The sequence below is a fragment of the Muntiacus reevesi genome, chromosome 1, assembly GCF_963930625.1.
Source record: "Muntiacus reevesi chromosome 1, mMunRee1.1, whole genome shotgun sequence".
NCBI lineage: Eukaryota > Metazoa > Chordata > Mammalia > Artiodactyla > Cervidae > Muntiacus > Muntiacus reevesi.
This window is the reverse complement of record NC_089249.1, coordinates 19,116,521-19,133,359: the sequence shown is the minus strand read 5'-3', so window position 1 is coordinate 19,133,359 and position 16,839 is coordinate 19,116,521. Positions and strand designations below refer to the sequence as shown.

At 44.8% G+C, this 16,839-nt stretch overlaps 1 protein-coding gene across 4 annotated transcripts in view; it reads right to left on the bottom strand.

Annotated features, from left to right (window-relative positions):
- Positions 1 to 15,438, bottom strand: part of HMGXB4 (HMG-box containing 4) — a 33,534-nt gene extending 18,096 nt beyond the window's left edge. The window contains exons 1-5 of one of the 4 annotated variants that reach the window (XM_065938634.1): positions 15,354 to 15,438; positions 9,658 to 9,806; positions 9,316 to 9,394; positions 9,094 to 9,208; positions 7,572 to 8,530 (exon numbers count right to left, since the gene is read on the bottom strand). In XM_065938634.1, coding sequence (XP_065794706.1) covers positions 7,572 to 8,462 — 891 coding nt within the window. In that variant the 5' untranslated portion in view covers positions 8,463 to 8,530; positions 9,094 to 9,208; positions 9,316 to 9,394; positions 9,658 to 9,806; positions 15,354 to 15,438. Of the gene's footprint in view, positions 1 to 7,571; positions 8,531 to 9,093; positions 9,209 to 9,315; positions 9,395 to 9,657; positions 9,807 to 10,455; positions 10,555 to 13,682; positions 15,250 to 15,353 lie in introns of those variants that run through there. The other 3 variants (XM_065938617.1, XM_065938626.1, XM_065938643.1) reach the window with 3 other exon arrangements.
- Positions 15,439 to 16,839: the final 1,401 nt, after the last annotated feature.

The window sequence follows — 16,839 nt, the reverse complement described above, 5'->3', positions numbered from 1 at the left end:
GAATTTAAACATTCTTTCTGTGTCCTGTCATCAGAAAAACTTGGGGTCAAACCCTTGTACTGCCACTAAATAGGTATGCATCTGGGGGCAGGTTATTTCACTTTTTTGAGCTCGTTTCTGTGAAATAGACATGAAAATACCTACACTTCATTGGGCTCTTATGGAAATTCATCAGTACACCATAGGTAAGAAAACTCAGTGCAGTTCTTAGAACATCAGAGCCACTCCATAGCAAAGTTCTTATTACCATTGTAATTTACCAACGCCTGCTTCCTGCCTTCCACACGGTTTCTTTTACCTTTTGGCTGGCTGGACTTCCTGTGGTTCTCTCAACACCCTACCACCTGTTGTGCCTTCACACACATTCTCCACTCCTTGACTGGAATGCCCACTCCTCCTTTCCATCCGACAATTCCTATTTGGCCTGAAGATTTGGTTTGGGTGCTGCCTCCCTCTGAAAGCTTCCTGGTCACCCCAGGCTCTCCTCGGCACTTGGCACCCATCTCTGCTGAGGTTCAACCCACTGGGTACTTTCCAAGCCCTCTTACTACATCGAGAGCTCTTTGAGAGCTGACACTGTATCTGATCAGGGCCTGGCGCAATGTAAGTGCAGAATAAATATGTACTTTATGCATAAACAAGTGCCAGAATTGTGTGTGAAAAGCACATTCATTTGTATTCCCTCATCTGCTTCTACGTGAAGCAGGCTGGGTGCTTGTTTGTTAAGACTGTGAAGAAAAGAATAGGGCCAGAGTGGCCTCTTGACGAATCTCCAGCTGATGTTCCCCCTTCCCCAGCGCCCATGAAGTGTTCTAAGGATCTGTTGTAAACTCGTTCTGTAACATTTGCTTTTGCTCCTTAGGGACCCTGTTTTCTTTCTGCTTCTTAACTGCTTTCCAAATAGATGCTAGTTGCAGAGGTAGCTTCCTAAAAGGTGGGTGTTAATGTGAAAAAGCAAAACAGAAACAAAACCATAAAAGCAGCACCCCCTTGCTTATTCTAATTTGTGAAATGAGTGGATGAAAAAAAAAGTTTTGAAAACATGTTTTCAAGTATATTTTATGCTTCCAAGGAACCTGGGATGAAAACAACAGTTGCTGTAACAGCAGCTCTTGATTGAGCCACACCCTGTGCCAAGCATGTTACTCGTTCACCTGATTTACTCTAAGTAGCCCCATTTCACAAATGAGTAGGGAAGTGAGGAAGCCATCTTCAGAGAACAAGTTGAGTAAGTAGCAACTAGAACAAGAACTCCCTGGAGTAGGAAATGGCAACCCGATCTGGTATGCTTGCCTGGGAAATGCCATGGACAGAGGAGCCTGGCAGGCCACAGTCCATGAAGCCGCAAAGACTTGGACGTGACTGAATGACTGAGTACAAGCAAGAACATGAACCCAAGTTGACTGAACTCGAGTCCAAGCTTTCAGCCACTTTATTACAACATCTTCTGTCTCCATAGGGCCGATCTCAGACACCAGCGCACTGTATCAGTCCCAGTTACCCTAGGACCTACAATTTAGCTTTGTTGAAGGCTTACTGTGGCACTGGGTAATCATCTTAAGTATTAGAAAGGCATGCACTATAGTGGAAAGAGTACAACATTAGGGTTAAAGAAACCTCTATTAAAACTCTGGCTCCATGCCTTGTCTTCTCAGCTTCCTCCTCTGTGAAAGGGAGCTAACCATACCTATCAGTCAAGACCCCTCTGTGTGCAAAAGGGCCTCAGAGAGCCTGGCACATGGCAGGCCCTCAGAGATGGTGCCTCCTCACTGGTACCACTTCTGGCTATTGTGGCTCCTTTATGTAATACCACGACAAGACAAGTCTATTTATCTCTCAGAATTTAGTTTATTCATAGATCAATAGCAATGTCTGAGTGTGCCAGGCACTAGGCCAGCCTTCGTTTGCTTAGAGGAAATGAGAACACTCTGGAAACATAGAGATGAGTGAAGACATGCCTCTGAAGTGGCAATGTCACAGATCTTATTTCAAGTGGTAGTGAATGGGGTTTTACTGATTTAGTAAAACCAAAACTAAGGTATCTTTGGACTTCCCTGGTGGTCCCGTGGTTCAGAATCCTCCTTCCCGTGCAGGTGCCATGGTTTGATCCCTGGTCGGGGAAGATTCCACATGCTTCAGCGCAACTAAGCCCAGGTACCTCAACTACTGAACCTACAAGCTGCCACTGCTGAAGCCTGAGTGCCCAGAGCCTGTGCTTGGAAACAAGACAAGCCACCGCAATGAGAAGCCCGAGCACCGCAACTAGAGAGCCTCCACTCGCCGCAACTAGCGGAAGCCTGCAGAAAACAGTGAAGACCCAGCACAGCCACACACACAGCAGTGTCTTGGAAATGTTCCCACATCCTGCTCCTCCAATATAAACCCAAAGACCCCCACTCCAACAGCATGATCTTAAAGGGGAAATGATGCTTAAAGTACCACCTCACGATTTCTCTATTTCTCCTAGAAAGCAGGATTCAGTCACAAAGAAACAAGACGCGAACAAAAAAGCGAAAAACCTCCTCCAAGATAAAACTCCACTCTGAAAGTGTCTCCATGAGGAAAACAGTCCACTCTCCCTTCTTTGTACCGACAGTCATGGTTCTTTAGGAAGAGCTCCCCCCATGTCACTTCTTCCCGTGTGAACTCTGCCAACCTGGCTTCCACTCTCCCCATCACACCTGAACTTCTGTCTTCATGAGGCTCTCTGTGGTCTCTCCTCCAGCACCCACGGCCTCTCCCCTCCAGGGCCTTCGTGTGTGTTGCATGATTCTGCTTTGGGCTCAATGACCTCTCATCCACTCACAGGTTTCATTTACTGCCCATGAACACCCAACCCCTAACCTCAGTCTCAGGTGGTCCATCAAACTCAAAGGCCTCACTTTTCTAGTGCTCCCTGGAAAACCTACTGAGATGATGACTTGTCACTGATGACTTGTCAGTGACAACGGACAAGTATCGAATGCTCTTTGGCTAATGTGCCGAACACTGTGCAGTCAAGGGTTTCCAAACTTTGTTGGGTCACGGTGTCTGTGCAGGTCTTCAGGTAGTATATATATATATATATATATATATATTAATTTCCTTGTTTAAAAAACATATTTACTTTTTTAGCTGTATGGCATGTGGGATCTTAGTTCCCCAACCTGCCTCCGACAGTAGAAACCAGTGTCTTAAACACTGGACCACCAGAGAGCATATGGTTTTTATCACAGCAACCACTGAAAACCTAGCTTTGAAAAGATATGGCATTAAGGAAAGGAATGGAGTATAAAAAGATGTTGAAATTGAGAATTACTTCACTCCAGTAGCTCAGAAGGTACTTGACAGATGGCAAGTATGGCTGTTTCTCCTGAAATTTTAATGTTGAAAAAAATCCCCCGTGACACCCGTGAGTTTGCTGTTGGTGCCCCAGGGGGCCTCGGCATACAGAGGCCCTGGACACCTTTCCATGCATCGCCTCACTGAGCCCTTAACGACCCTACCGTGTCGGCCTATCCTCACCCCCAGCTTGTGGGTGGGGGGTCACGCAGCGGGTCCCGCACCGCACAGCTTCTAAGGGGCACAGCCAGGAGTGGAGCCCAGGGGCTGGCACCACTGAGCTCTGCTGCACCTTTAGATTCTTATGTCTTGGGATCTACATCTGACTTTTCTTCTTGCAAATCACACACTCTCTTGCCTCTCTACGTTTACTGCTGTCCTGGTCACAGAACCTAGGGTAGAAAGGGCACACAAGAGGCCTACCACACTTCCACAGTGAGCTCCTCATGTGTGTTTTCTGCAGGCCAAGGGAAAGCTGTTCCTGAAGTCTTCCTTTCTATCTTGAGGTGAATTTTCAGATAGTTCTATTTTTTTTGGCTACACTGAGTAGCATGCAGGATCTCAGTTCTTCAACCAGGGATCAAACCCATGGACCCTGCAGTGGAGGTGCTGAGTCCTAACCACTGTACCAATGGGAAAGTCCCTCAGAGAGGCTTTCATTACTGACCTCTGACTACAGTAACTTCCTGGGTGATCTGCCTCAAGTCTCTCCTCGGTCTAAGCCACCAGGTATAGCTTCATCATCTTATTATTAAATTATCACTTTCCGCATATTTAAACCTTGCTCAGAATCGAAAGTGCCATGGCCAAATCCCTCACTTTGGCATTGGAGATTCTTTACCATTTGTTTACAACCTACATTTTGGATGCTGTTTTCACCCACATATTCATTCATTTGACATGCGTCACAAAATGCCTACCAATGACATCAACGGGTTGAAAGCAATCACAGTAGGTGGCTAAAAGAGTCCCTAAGGAGCTAAGACATCCTCAAGGAGCTTACCATCTTCAATAGGGGGAATGGATCCACACAAAGACAAATCCAATATAGAGAAGAAAGTAAGTGCAGTAACTGCCCCTGGCAAGAGTGCTCTGGGGCTTCATCAGTTACTCATAACTGGAGCGTCAGGATATCTCAGAGGAGGTGGCATCTGATTGGGTCTTGAAGGGGAAGCAGAGCTTCATTATGTGAAGGAGAAAAAACAAGGGGAAGAAGGTCACTGCAAAATACAATCCAAGGAGTGGAGGTCAGGCTGGGAGGAGCAAGTCTGGTTTCTGCACAGTTGCATGCAAATCAGACTACTAGCAGGTAAAGTTGAAATGGGAGGTTTCAGGCTAAATCACCATTATGAATGCTTGGGTAAGGGTTTGGACTTTGATATTTATTCATTCGACAAGCATTCATTGATTTTTGACAACGGGCCAGACTGCAGAGTATGTATTAGGGACAGAGTGGACAGCAAGACAGACATGATCTCGGTCCCCTTGGAGCTTATGGTTTAACATGAAGACAGTAAAAATTCACTGAGGATGTTGAGTGGACAACTGTCATCATCAAGTGATACTTAAGTTCATTCTGACATCGGTGTAAGACTAGTTACCTGCATGGGGAAAGACATGGAAAGAGGGCTATTTATTACATTAAGTACTGAGAGAGATGAGGCAGCGGTGATAGAGGGCATAAAAGTGTGGAAGTTATTAAAGAAGAAGAGTATCAGGCTCAATCCTTAAGTGAAGGGATATGTAAAAGTGAACTATAAGGTTGGAAAAAAACATCAGAAAAAGTGGGACTGACTGAGAAGGGGTACGAGAAATATCTCTGAGTATCTGTGATGAGGGTAGTACCTGTATCATGATAGAGGTTTGGTCACATAGGTGTGTGAACATATCAACACTCATCAGATGGTATACTTAACATCTGTGCATTTTTACTATATGTGAATTTTACCTAATAAAAGCCCAGAAGACAAATATTGAGCTTAAGTTAATGATATGCAAACTCAAGTGTCTAGGGGTGAAGTGTATGATACCTACAACTTGCTTTAAGATACATTAACAAAGATAGATAAACAGATGGATGATGAAGCAAATGGCAAAATACTAACTACAGAATCTCAATGGGTGGCATATGGTGTTCACTGTACAATTCTTTAATACTTTTAGCTTGAAAAATTTCATAATAGAGTACTGAGAAAAATAATAAGCATATAGATTTGAGTCTGGGTTGACTGGTAGGACATGAGGATTATAGGAGGAGATGGAGAGGGAGAGGCAGGTTTAGGGGTCTGGTGATGAGCTCCATGAGTGACACATGGTCTGAGGCAGCCAACGCGTTCAGATAGAAATATTATCAGACAGTTGGAAAGACAGGACCGGAGTTCAGCTCTTTTGCTGTCCTGCTTCCTAAACATCTCTCTGCCTCCATGTGTTCCCTTCCACTGATAACCTTTTTCTCCTTTAAGCTTTCTGTGACCATCTTGCCTTCCTCACATTTACTAGGAGATTAATTAATGGCATTACTATGTATCACTAGAGTGGAAATTCTTGGAATAAACAGTATCTTACAGAGGAAATGTACTACTTCATGAAATAATTTTGGAATAAACAATGAATAAAACCTGCCCTGGAATTTGACTGTCCAGTTCTTGATGATCCTTAGATCAGAAGGTAGTTTTTTCCTTTCTGATCTGTATATTTTCTTAAACGGCAATCTTACTAGTGGGGAAAATAACTTGTGCCTCAATTATAGGCCGAAATGAAACCACCAATCCCATATTCTTAATATAGTTGATTTTCTCTTTCCTAGTTGCTTTTCTTTTCTGATTTTACCTGACATTTAACTTTGCAGGGGAAAGGAAGAAAATGGTTGTCCTTGGGTGGTAAAAACTATGATTGATTTTTTTCTACTATTCTGAATTTCTAAGTTTCTAGACAAATAACATGCTACTTTGATAAGTGGGGGTGGTGGGGGGGAGTTTATCTTTTAAAGGACACAGCCATCAGCCCCCACAGTACAACTGCTAGAAAATTTCTTGAGTTGTGAGACAGAAATCAAACCAGGGAGGCTGATTTCTATTTCTCTCTTCTCAGCAAATGGTGAGCTTCCTGAGATCAAGAGCTATAGGCCCCCTGCTCCTCTTCCCACCTCTTAACTCGTATGGCAGCACTGGCCTTGGCACACAGAAAGCACTCACACGGTGAGGGAACACATCTCTGACACTAAGAGGAACACCACACCACAGCCAGTATCAGTCAATGGGAAGCCATTACCTCATTTTGTCATTCTAATTTTAAAAATCTGTTTTTCAAGATGAATTCACAGAATGAATACCTTTTCATCTCTCTCAACTGCCTTAGGCATACTGCTGCTGCTGCTGCTGCTGCTAAGTCACTTCAGTCGTGTCCGCCTCTGTGCGACCCCATCCCTGGGATTCTCCAGGCAAGAACACTGGAGTGGGTTGCCATTTCCTTCTCCAATGCAGAAAAGTGAAAAGTGAAAGTGAAGTCGCTCAGTCCTGTCCGACTCTTCTCGATCCCATGGGCTGCAGCCTACCAGGCTCCTCCGTCCATGGGATTTTCCAGGCAAGAATACTGGAGAGGGTTGCCATTGCCTTCTCCCTAGGCAGACTGCACTGCTGAGTAAAAGAAATTGGGTTTGGCTCCTTCTATGAATTCCAAGGGCCAGTCAGAAAAAACCTCGGTATTTCTAAACCCATGCTTGGCACAGTGGGAGAACAACTCTTTCAAGAAAACCTATGAATAATTAAGATGGCTCCTATTTTTGTACCACTGGTACTATTTTATGAGTGAACGTGTTAGTTGCTCAGTCGTGTCCAACTCTTTGCAAACCAGGGAATGTAGCCTGTCAGGCTTCTCTGTCCATGGGATTTCTAGGCCAAGAATACTGGAGTGGGTAGCCATTCTCTTATCCGGGGGATGTTCCCAACTCAGGGATTGAACCTGGGTCTCCTGCACTGCAGGCAGATTCTTTACTGTCTGAGCCATCAGAATTATATTTCAATAAGACTGTTGTTTCTGTTAAAAAAAAAAAGTGGACTAGAGATTCTGCAATGTTCTTTCCTGAGCCATCAGGGAAGCCTGGCACTATTTTATACTTTGCATCATCCTAGTGATTTATCTTGCTACATTCCCAATGGTTCACCTGCTTAATCCCAAGTCCACTTACTACAGTCAAGGAAAAAGCCTGCTTCACCTCTTGTCCTTCATCATACTTTAAAAACATGCCTTACCTTTTCTCCTCGGTCTCGCTCTCTGTCCTTCTCCTCTCTTTTCTTTTTTTTCTCGCTGTGCCCCTCTGTGTGGAGGCTGGGAAGCGGCAGGGGTGGGGCGGCAGCTCCGGTGTACGGGAGGCTGGGCGGGGGGACAGGTGGCGCGGGGCCCTCTCCCGCCACTGCCGCAGGGGGAAGCCCCAAACTCCTCTTGGACTTGGAGTGTCGCTTCTCTTTATGCCTCTCCTTGTCCTTCTTCTTTTTGCTCTTCTTTGACTTCTTTTTCTTCTTGATTTCCCGGTAAGAATCATCGATCACTAACTCCCCAGCCTCTAGCTCCCCGCCAGAGGAGGAGTCTGATTCTACCAGGATAGGTTCGAGCCCTGAAAGGTCAAGGTTAGCACTGTGAGATTCTGGGAACTGGGAGGCCTCAGAGCCACAGCCTTCGGGGCCAGGAGATGAACGCGGGTCTGAGGATGACTTGTGTTTCTTCCGGGCTGTTTTTAGAAAGCTCTGTAACTCGTGTCCTAGGAGTAAAGCACCCTGCTCATCCCGAGCTGACTTCTTAGAGGATTTTTTCACAGTCGCTTGTTGAGAGGGGTATTGAAAAGACTCCTCGTCAACGGAGCCACTCCCCTTCTCCTTGGGCGAGAGGATAAGTTTCATCTTTAAGCCGTCAGGCTCACGAAGGGTCAGTGTCTCTGTGTTCACGTAAAGCGGTTTCATTTTTTTGGATTTGTGGGAACTACCATCCTCCAGGGACAGCTCCCCACTGCTTCCGCTGACTTTCTTCCTGTGGTGTTCCTTCTTACTCTCCGAATGGCTTGAGGAACTGGACGACTTTTCTCCTGTCTTTTTGGAGGGTTTGGCGCCTGTGGCCAGAGGGGAAGTGATTGCTTTCAATAGGTCCATAGCTGTATCAGCAGACTGTGGGCTGGACTTTTTCTTTTTCTTCTGTGACGGCTCCAAAGACGAAATATCTAGAAGTAATCAAGAGAAGTAATTGTCCCTATGGCAGAGTAACTTCCAACAAGTTTCCTCTCTCACCAAAAACCCCCAACTAAAATGAGGAAGAGGCTAACAGGAATGACTGGAGGGGAGGCCCTTCAACTGATTGTAAACATTCAGAGATGATGCCCACGTGCTTCTTGGCTTGGTAGATCCTGCCTCTGACCCTGGAGACAGTTTTTGTCACTCAAGATGTTTTTCTTCACTGAGTCTTCACAAGCCACCAAAGACAGCATGCTCAGAAGGATGGACCGTGGCTTCGGGGTTACGAGTAGTTACAACTTTAGATTACGCTGAAGACAAAGCATCATTTGTTTCTGGGTTCAGGACAAATCCATTCTAGCAAACAGTCGGTCTTGTCAGCTAAATACATAATATAGCTAAGAAAAGCTGGTCTTGTGAGTGGATACACGCTGGAGTGAGAAGGAACCCATAGGTGCAGGCTGGAGGGCCCAGGACTACAAATGGCAAGAGGGATGCTAATAACAATGGGCATAAGATAAGTGGATGATTGGGGGGAGAAGGAACCTGGTACCTGGTGTATCACAAATGAAGACTGTTCTTCTATGCTGAATCCTCCAAAATACCAGCCCTCCACCTCTCTCCTCCTTCACACTGGTTTATCGGCACTCAGAACAAGAACCACTGTCCTGTTAAATAGGCCACTGAGTCAGCAACATCTGGATCTCTCTCCCCTACCCCGACTCCAAGAACCAGTGAAGTGTCTGTCCCGCCTGCTGCTGCTCCCCAGCCTCACCTCCATAGTAGTAGTCATCGGAGGAGTGCTTCCTCTTTTTCCTGTGTGTGTCCGTCCCCAAGAAGTAAAGTTCACTGTCCTGGAATTCAAGAGGAAGGAGAACTGAGCAACGAATAAGACGATGAGGCACAGGCACTTTGGAACCAATGTTGTTTTCTGACGATTTCTGACTTTGGAAAATAAAGTATCACACAGGAAATAGTAAAAAAGAAAAAAAAAAAAGATGTGAATGATGCTTATCTTTCTTTTTAAACGTTTTTCAAAGAAATATCTTTCTTCGAATACTAGGAAACACGCTATGAACTAGTTTAAACATTCCTAATTCAAATGTTTAGAATTTACCTTTAATTTCTTCTTGGAAGAATTCCTGACCTGAGCAGCGATTTCTTCCTCTTCCCTTAAAAAATCTTTGTAAGAACGTTTCTTTTCTCGTTGGCTTCGGCCAGCAGCTAGCCCTATGTCCTCAAAGCTGTGATCACCATCAAAGCAATCTGAGAAGCACAGGTTCATTTGGGAAAGGAAACGAGAAAGTCAAGTAAGTCACGACTGCATCACCACCCATGAAATGCAACAGTCCCTCCATTTCCGAATTAGAATCATGTCATTTGGTAAGTCCACTGGAACACAGGGCTAGATCCGAGGGGATGAGCATTATGTCCTGACGAGTTGGCTGCAAATACAAGAATCAGACCTGAAGAAACAACGCTTCCATGCTACGCAAAGGCCCAAGGTGCATCCTGAGACCATGGTTTCTTAGTTGTGATTTGGCAGGTGGACACGAACTTGCAGAAGTAAGGCTGAAAAAAATAAGGATTCATGTGCTGTGCTGCTCTGTGGGCGTCCACTGTGTGATTCCTATCCCCAGGCTCCTGCACACTGGAGCTGGCAAGGACCACGAGTGCTGCTGGGGATCACCCCATAGACTACAGAGACTTATGGCTCAGACTCTTGTGTTAGAACCCTGTCCCGGTTTGCGTTTCCATGGGCCCAGTCTGGGGATGATGTGAAGTTTTACTAGTGCTCTGGGTCATCACTTGGGAGTCCAGGCTGTGATGGCCAGTCCTGGTCTCTATGTCCATGGGCTGCAAGGATTGAAGAGGACACCCCCTTTGGAATGCTTCTCAGGTTAAGGGGTCATACCTTCTTTCTTCACGGAGTCATCATAAGCCATGGCGGTCCTGCAGGGCCTTTGAGAATGGGTCCCTGTGTCCAGGCTCCTTCCCGTCTACAGGACCAGGTCTGAGAAACAAAGAAGGAAAACCCTCCTGTAATGCGAAATCACTGTGGAGAAGCAACCTTCCAGGTGGAAATGCGAAGTGATCCAAGGGCGGACTGGAAGGACAGTAAGGAATAAAGGAGGGTCTTGTCACCACCTCCTCTTTCTGTTTGTAAATATACTAGGGATGAAGCTGTAGCAAGTGCATTAGGCTTAATTCGATTTGATTCATGAATTAAAGCTGTCAGTTGGGGAAGTATATAAAATACCTCCCATTAAAAAAAAAACAAAACTTCAAAAATTCATAAGAACTTGTGAAATGCCAACAGGTCTAGTAACACTGAGACAGGGTGAAAGCCGACATGAAGTCAGAGGGTTAGGTTCAGTTACGGTCACAAAATGCACAGACAAAGCAGGATGCAGAGGAAGACAGATCATGCCACGCATTTGAGACCACAGCATCCTACTGGTTGAATTGGTGACAGGCTAAAATCTGTTGTATTGCAGTTTAAGCAGAAATGATGACAACATGACAGGGATAGTAACAATCTTGAGAGCATAGTTTTTTGGTGTTTATTTTGTTGGGCTCTTTGAATTTGCTCAAAATTACAGAAGTGTAAAAGTAGGCACACTTCTTACATTAGTTGCCCATAAAACAGCTTTAATGCTATCAAGCCTTTCTTAAAGGCTACAGGTGAAAATGGGCTTCCCTTGTGGCTCAGCTGGTAAAGAATCCGACTGCAACGCAGGAGACCTGGGTTCGACCCCTGGGTTAAGAAGATCCCCGGGAGAAGGGAAAGGCTACCCACTCCAGTATTCTAGCTTGGAAAATTCCATGGACTGTACAGTCCATGGGATCGCAAAGAGTCAGACACAACTGAGCAACTTTCACTTTCACAGGTGAAAATAAGTAGGAAATGCCACCTGTCCACTGGTGATGAAATTTTTATCAAGATTTTCACTAATTTGAAGAACTATTAAAATTTAAGTGTTCTAAATACTGCTGTAAATTTGTTAAAATTACTTTTTTAGCATTCAACTTTATATGCCCATTTTGACTTTGAAGATGACGAGCCATAAACCGCACTCGAAGGTAAGGTTCTTCAAATATTTTTAGGACAGGAAATGTCACAATTCCTGCAGGAAAAGTTTTTGCAGGAAATTTAAATTTTATATACTAAATATATTGAAAATGTCCTCATTCTGTTAGTGAAATGCTTAAAAGTTGATCTGATTATTTACTTCTTTTTTATTTTACCTTCATAACTATAGCGGGGTTTAGAAATGCTGAAGGACACTTCAACGAGATATTGACAATCCCTTTGAGGAGGGTACAGGTAATTGTGAAGTATGTAACTTTTGGGAAAGAAAAGATGAATGAACAAAGGAAACTTTCCTAAGAGTTACATTTAAAATAAACCAAAAGAAAAAAGACCTACTTGCACAAGTCAGATAAGATACAACGCACAGATAAGCTTATGTTGAAAATAGAAAAAGAAGTATTACCAGGAACTATTTACAAGTAACATTCAGAAATGTAAAAAAGCATTTCTCCACTTCCCTAAGGAGTGGAAAGAAGAATAGACTTGGTCAAGGTAAGAGAAACTTGAGTGAAGTGAAGAAATGAAATGAACTGGGTTCTTTTACAAATAATTGGAGAACTGCTTACTCAAAGGGCTTTTTGCAGGAAATTATGGGGATATGAGGTCAGGTCTCATGTAGAAATTCATAATATAGCCAGTTTTTCATGTTCCAGTACTAAGAGTTAAACTTTCTCAAATAGAAATTACTGTTGCCCCCTGTCCACCCACACGGTGCAACTCCAGGAGGGGTCAGAGGAGGAGCATCATCATAGGGAATTACATCCATTCATTTAAAAACAGCATATCTGCTCACTGGCACTAAAGCATAGTAAGTTTATTAGAAGAGTATATGGACCCCATTCATTTTCATAGGCTGATAATGCCAAGAAATAGCACAACTTGTGACCTCAAGTTAAATGTTTTCCATGCCAAATGGATTCTGGCTAAGAACCTTTGAGAAATAATGGGCAAAAAAATCTGAAATATTCAACGCCAATGCGACCACCAATCTGTGGTCAAGAACAAAATGCTCCTCTGTATGAAGTGAAGGCAGGTCCTGAGACTTATAACCAGGCCTTCCCTTTGGAAATATCAAAACTAACATAAAACAGAGCTGAACAACTAACAGTCAGAATAGGAGTAAGTAGCTCTGAAGACAGCTCCAGAAAGAAAACAATGATGTCACTTACTGGACTATGAAAAGGCACTCATAGTCTCTTAACTGACTGCTTTGAAAAACAACCAGTGGATGAAAAAACTGTACAAGGGAACAGAAAATTAGGAGCTGACCCTCAGAGGCACAGAAGAGCATAGAAAACACTTGCTGGTGTTGGCATTTTGTATTACAATTAGGTCTGCTACTATTTAATTTTTCTAGAGACACAGGAGGAGCATTTTATAAATTACAAGATTAAATAACCTATAGTAAAAAATGAACGGGGCCTGAAGGCAAGTCCAACTCAGTAAAGAACTGGGACAGTCAAGAGCTTAAAAAACTAAAATTAGATACAATGGTCTCACTCACTCACAGCTTGGGCAGACTGATGGACCCTGAACTTCTAGGTTCTTTCAAGTGAGGATATTATGCAGCCCAGGGGTTAGTTTTGGATGCTGACTCATAGAAGGAAGATGAAACCAGATAAAGAAGTCTCAAGCAACAGTGTGGAGGAAAGGCAGAGTTAGGGCAACATTTATATAAGATAACTCTCCTGATGTTCTTTCCAGGTCTTGAACATTATCCATGATAAATTCAGAGTCCAGGCTTAGGCAGCAGATTGTGAGGATTAATGAAATTGAAAAATATTAGGCTGGATATTCACATTAGAAAACAGAAGCCATAATTACATTAAATGTTGGCAAATGTAAAAACTCATTTAGATGTTAAAGCTCATTCTCTGGAACTCCATAAATTTTGGTGTGTATAGAATTCAAAATTGTCAACTTCAAGAGGCAGGATAATTTTACAATTATGTTCCTCTCAGTGGGTTAAGAAATGACAACAGAGGTAAAAGTTCATTATTTATGTTGCTTGTGGAAGTAAGAAATATGCCATCATGAAAAATGTGTACCTTTGGAAGGTGAAAATTATCAAACTTGTGGACTTCTCTTCAAGCGATGAAAAAGGAGACAGAGCTACTCTTCCACTTGTAGATAAGTATACGGTGATGTTTGGGCTTTGCTTTCGGAGTTATCAATCAGGAAAAAAGGGGAAATCATCAGGCATAGTATTTTGTTACTTTGAAAGCCCAAATTAAAAGTACTTTGGGAAGAAAAGTTTCAGAAGATGGTGTTTTGAGGTCATCTCAGCCCCAGCAATCACTAGCAAGCTTCTTCATCCCAAAATTTAAGTGTGTTTTGAAAAAGACAAAGTAAGCCTCGGAAACCCGGGCAGTAAGCGAAATCCTGAGGCGCGGGTCCAGTTCAGGAGGCAAGGCTTGTTTAAGATTTTCAAGATTCCACGTTCTCTTCTTTCAGCCCTTCTTTCAGGAACTCAAGCTGCCAGTTGGTGCAGGAAGAGGAAGATGCACATACAGCTGTTTGCCAGTTTCTTAATTGCTGCTGTTGTTACTTTGAGGATAGGAGCAGGGGATGCCTTCTCATTTTCGCCCAGATTTCCTCCAATCTCAGAACCCAGAGACACGGAATTCTTGCCACTCCCTTCTCCACGAACCTACCTATGCAGCACTCACAGCCCCTGCCAGCTCTGGAAACTGCAGAGATCCCGACACCCAGGGTTGGGGATTGAATCCTCTCATTGGGGTGCAATTGAGCGGAACCACGACCACCACACAGATCTGCTGACAACACACATTTCCAAAAAAAAAAAAAACCCAGCGGTACAAATTTTGACAAGCCTTATCCAATCAACAGGCTCTACTCTAGATTCAGTGGTTTCGTTTTTTTTTTTTTTTTTTTTAATTCTGCTATGGGGTAATATAATCAGCCACCAACTTAGCCATCAGGTAGCAGAGAGATAAGATGGTTCTCCTCTTCTGCCCGATAGAAAAATTAAGTGAAATCTACAAGCAACAGCTTTGGGGGAAAATGGGTCTGGATGGAGCAGATCCCACTAAGGAAGGCACGTTCAAACTGGGTCGCACGCAAAGACTACATACCACACAGGTTATTGCTACAAAGAGACCCCAAGACCACCATTTTTGTGGTCCCCGCGGCAAACCAACGGGATTCTCCTGGCAGTTTTGCAGCAACAGCTAGTTCAACAAAGCTGGGCGAAGAGGGGAAAAAAAAGAAAGCTCGTCGCATCCACTCCTGCCAGCCGCGCCCCGGCCCTCCCGTCGCCCCGGCTCCCTTGCCCCTTGACAGCCCGGGGATCCCGTGTCCCGGGTCCTGAGCCGCAAGGCGGCCGCGACCCCGGTTCCCGCGTTCCGGAGGCTCCAGGCGCCCCCGAGGGCGGAGACGGCCGGGCAGGGGGAGGGGCGGCCTCGGCCCGCGGGCCCCTGGGGCGGCCGCACGCCCCCTCCCGGCCCGCACTTTCCCGCCTTCCCCATTTGAACAGCTCCCGCCCGCCTCCTCCTCCGGCCCGCTCCAGCCCCTTCCCGGGGGCGGACTGCGGCCGCTACTCCAGTCCCCGGCTCGGCCCCTGGGCTAGGCCGCTAAGGGCCCGGGGCGCTCTCGGGGCGGTGTCGCGGCCCGAGGCGGCGGGTGGCGGCGGGGCGGAGCCGCTGCCGCCTGGGGGTGGGGGCCTAGCTCGGCCTCGTGGGGGCTCCGCTCGCCGCTACCTTCACTAGGCTCGCCCGGATCCCGCCTCAGCGCCGCCGACCGCCGCCATCTTGGAGAAGGAGAGAAAAGCGCGAGCGACCAGGGAGCCTCAGTCGAGCGCAGAGCGCAGACTCTGCTTGGGAAGGGGAATCCCGCTGGTGCTAGAGCGCCGAGCGCATCGAATGAGACGCTGGGCTTGCTGAGCCCCGGAGCTAGTCTGTAGTAAGAATTTGTTCTGTGTCAGGCTTGGGCTAGAAGCTTTACGAATAGGACAGCATTTGATCCTCACTGCATCGCTGTGAGGTAGGTTCTGTCACATTTTATAGATAAGAAATGGGGTTCAGAGGAAGGGGTTAAGTGACTTACCCAAGGATACACAGGTAATTGGAGTGCAAGACAGTCTACCAACCACTTCTAAGACTTCTGATTCTTACTGAAGTGCTCTTTCCAAAAGACTGCTATTTCCTTCGAGATATTTTTATACAATAACTCCTGTCTTTGCAAAACCGTGCAGATTAATATCAGTGCTGCTTGTCTGGAATTTAGCATCTGCTTTTAGATGATTGGCGTATTTGGGATGAGGCAGGCAGAATATATCTTTATAACAATGCACTGTAAAATAATTTGCATGGCAAGTCATCTGCATTTCTCCCCATAAATCGTTTGTATTTCAAAGTTAGAAACAATTTTCAGAGAAATGAAGAGTAAAGTGTTTTGTTCTGTTTTTTCCCCCATTTTTCTCTGGAGAATTTAGACCAATGGGTAGAAGTTACAGTGTGCAGTTCTTAGTTCAATATGAAGACGAATTAATTTTTCCAGCGCAGTTCAGTTATGTTTGACCACTTTGTAAGGTAGTGAGCTCCCTGTCACCAGAGGAGTCCAAGCAGAAGCTAGTGTCGTAGTTTCTGTGGAGCAGGGAGTTTAGAGATATAGAATGGCTTCTAGAGTTGTGAAACCCATGAGACTCTATGCAAAATTATGTGTTTGCCCATATGTGTATTTTTCTGGGGTTTAGATCCTATCAAAGATTAGGAACCTCTATCCTAGCAGGCTGTCCATTCCAGAATTGTACAGGTGCTTGAAGGCGATATAGTCATTCTTATCACTTTACAGACTTACAAATTGAGGTCAAGAGGAGCAGGGGATTTGTCTCAACCCATACTGTCAATTAGTGATCAGATTAGGATTAGATACCAGGTTATTGGACTCTTGGTTCACTGCTGTTTTCGCCATATCATGCTCTTTCTTCCTCTATGCTATGTAGAAGATCAGATTGTTTAATTACTATTCTTACAACTGTGAGATGCTGAGATATTAAAATACTTGAGACAGAGTTGTTGAATATATCCCTCAAATGTAAACACACACACGCACACAAAATAACTCAGGCATAATGACCTTCTGCACAGCCCCTATCCTGCTCACCTAAAAGACTGGCAATGAGTTTCACCAAATGGTACGGGATTGCACTTCTGGGACACCTTACCTGACATTAGCATCCTTGCT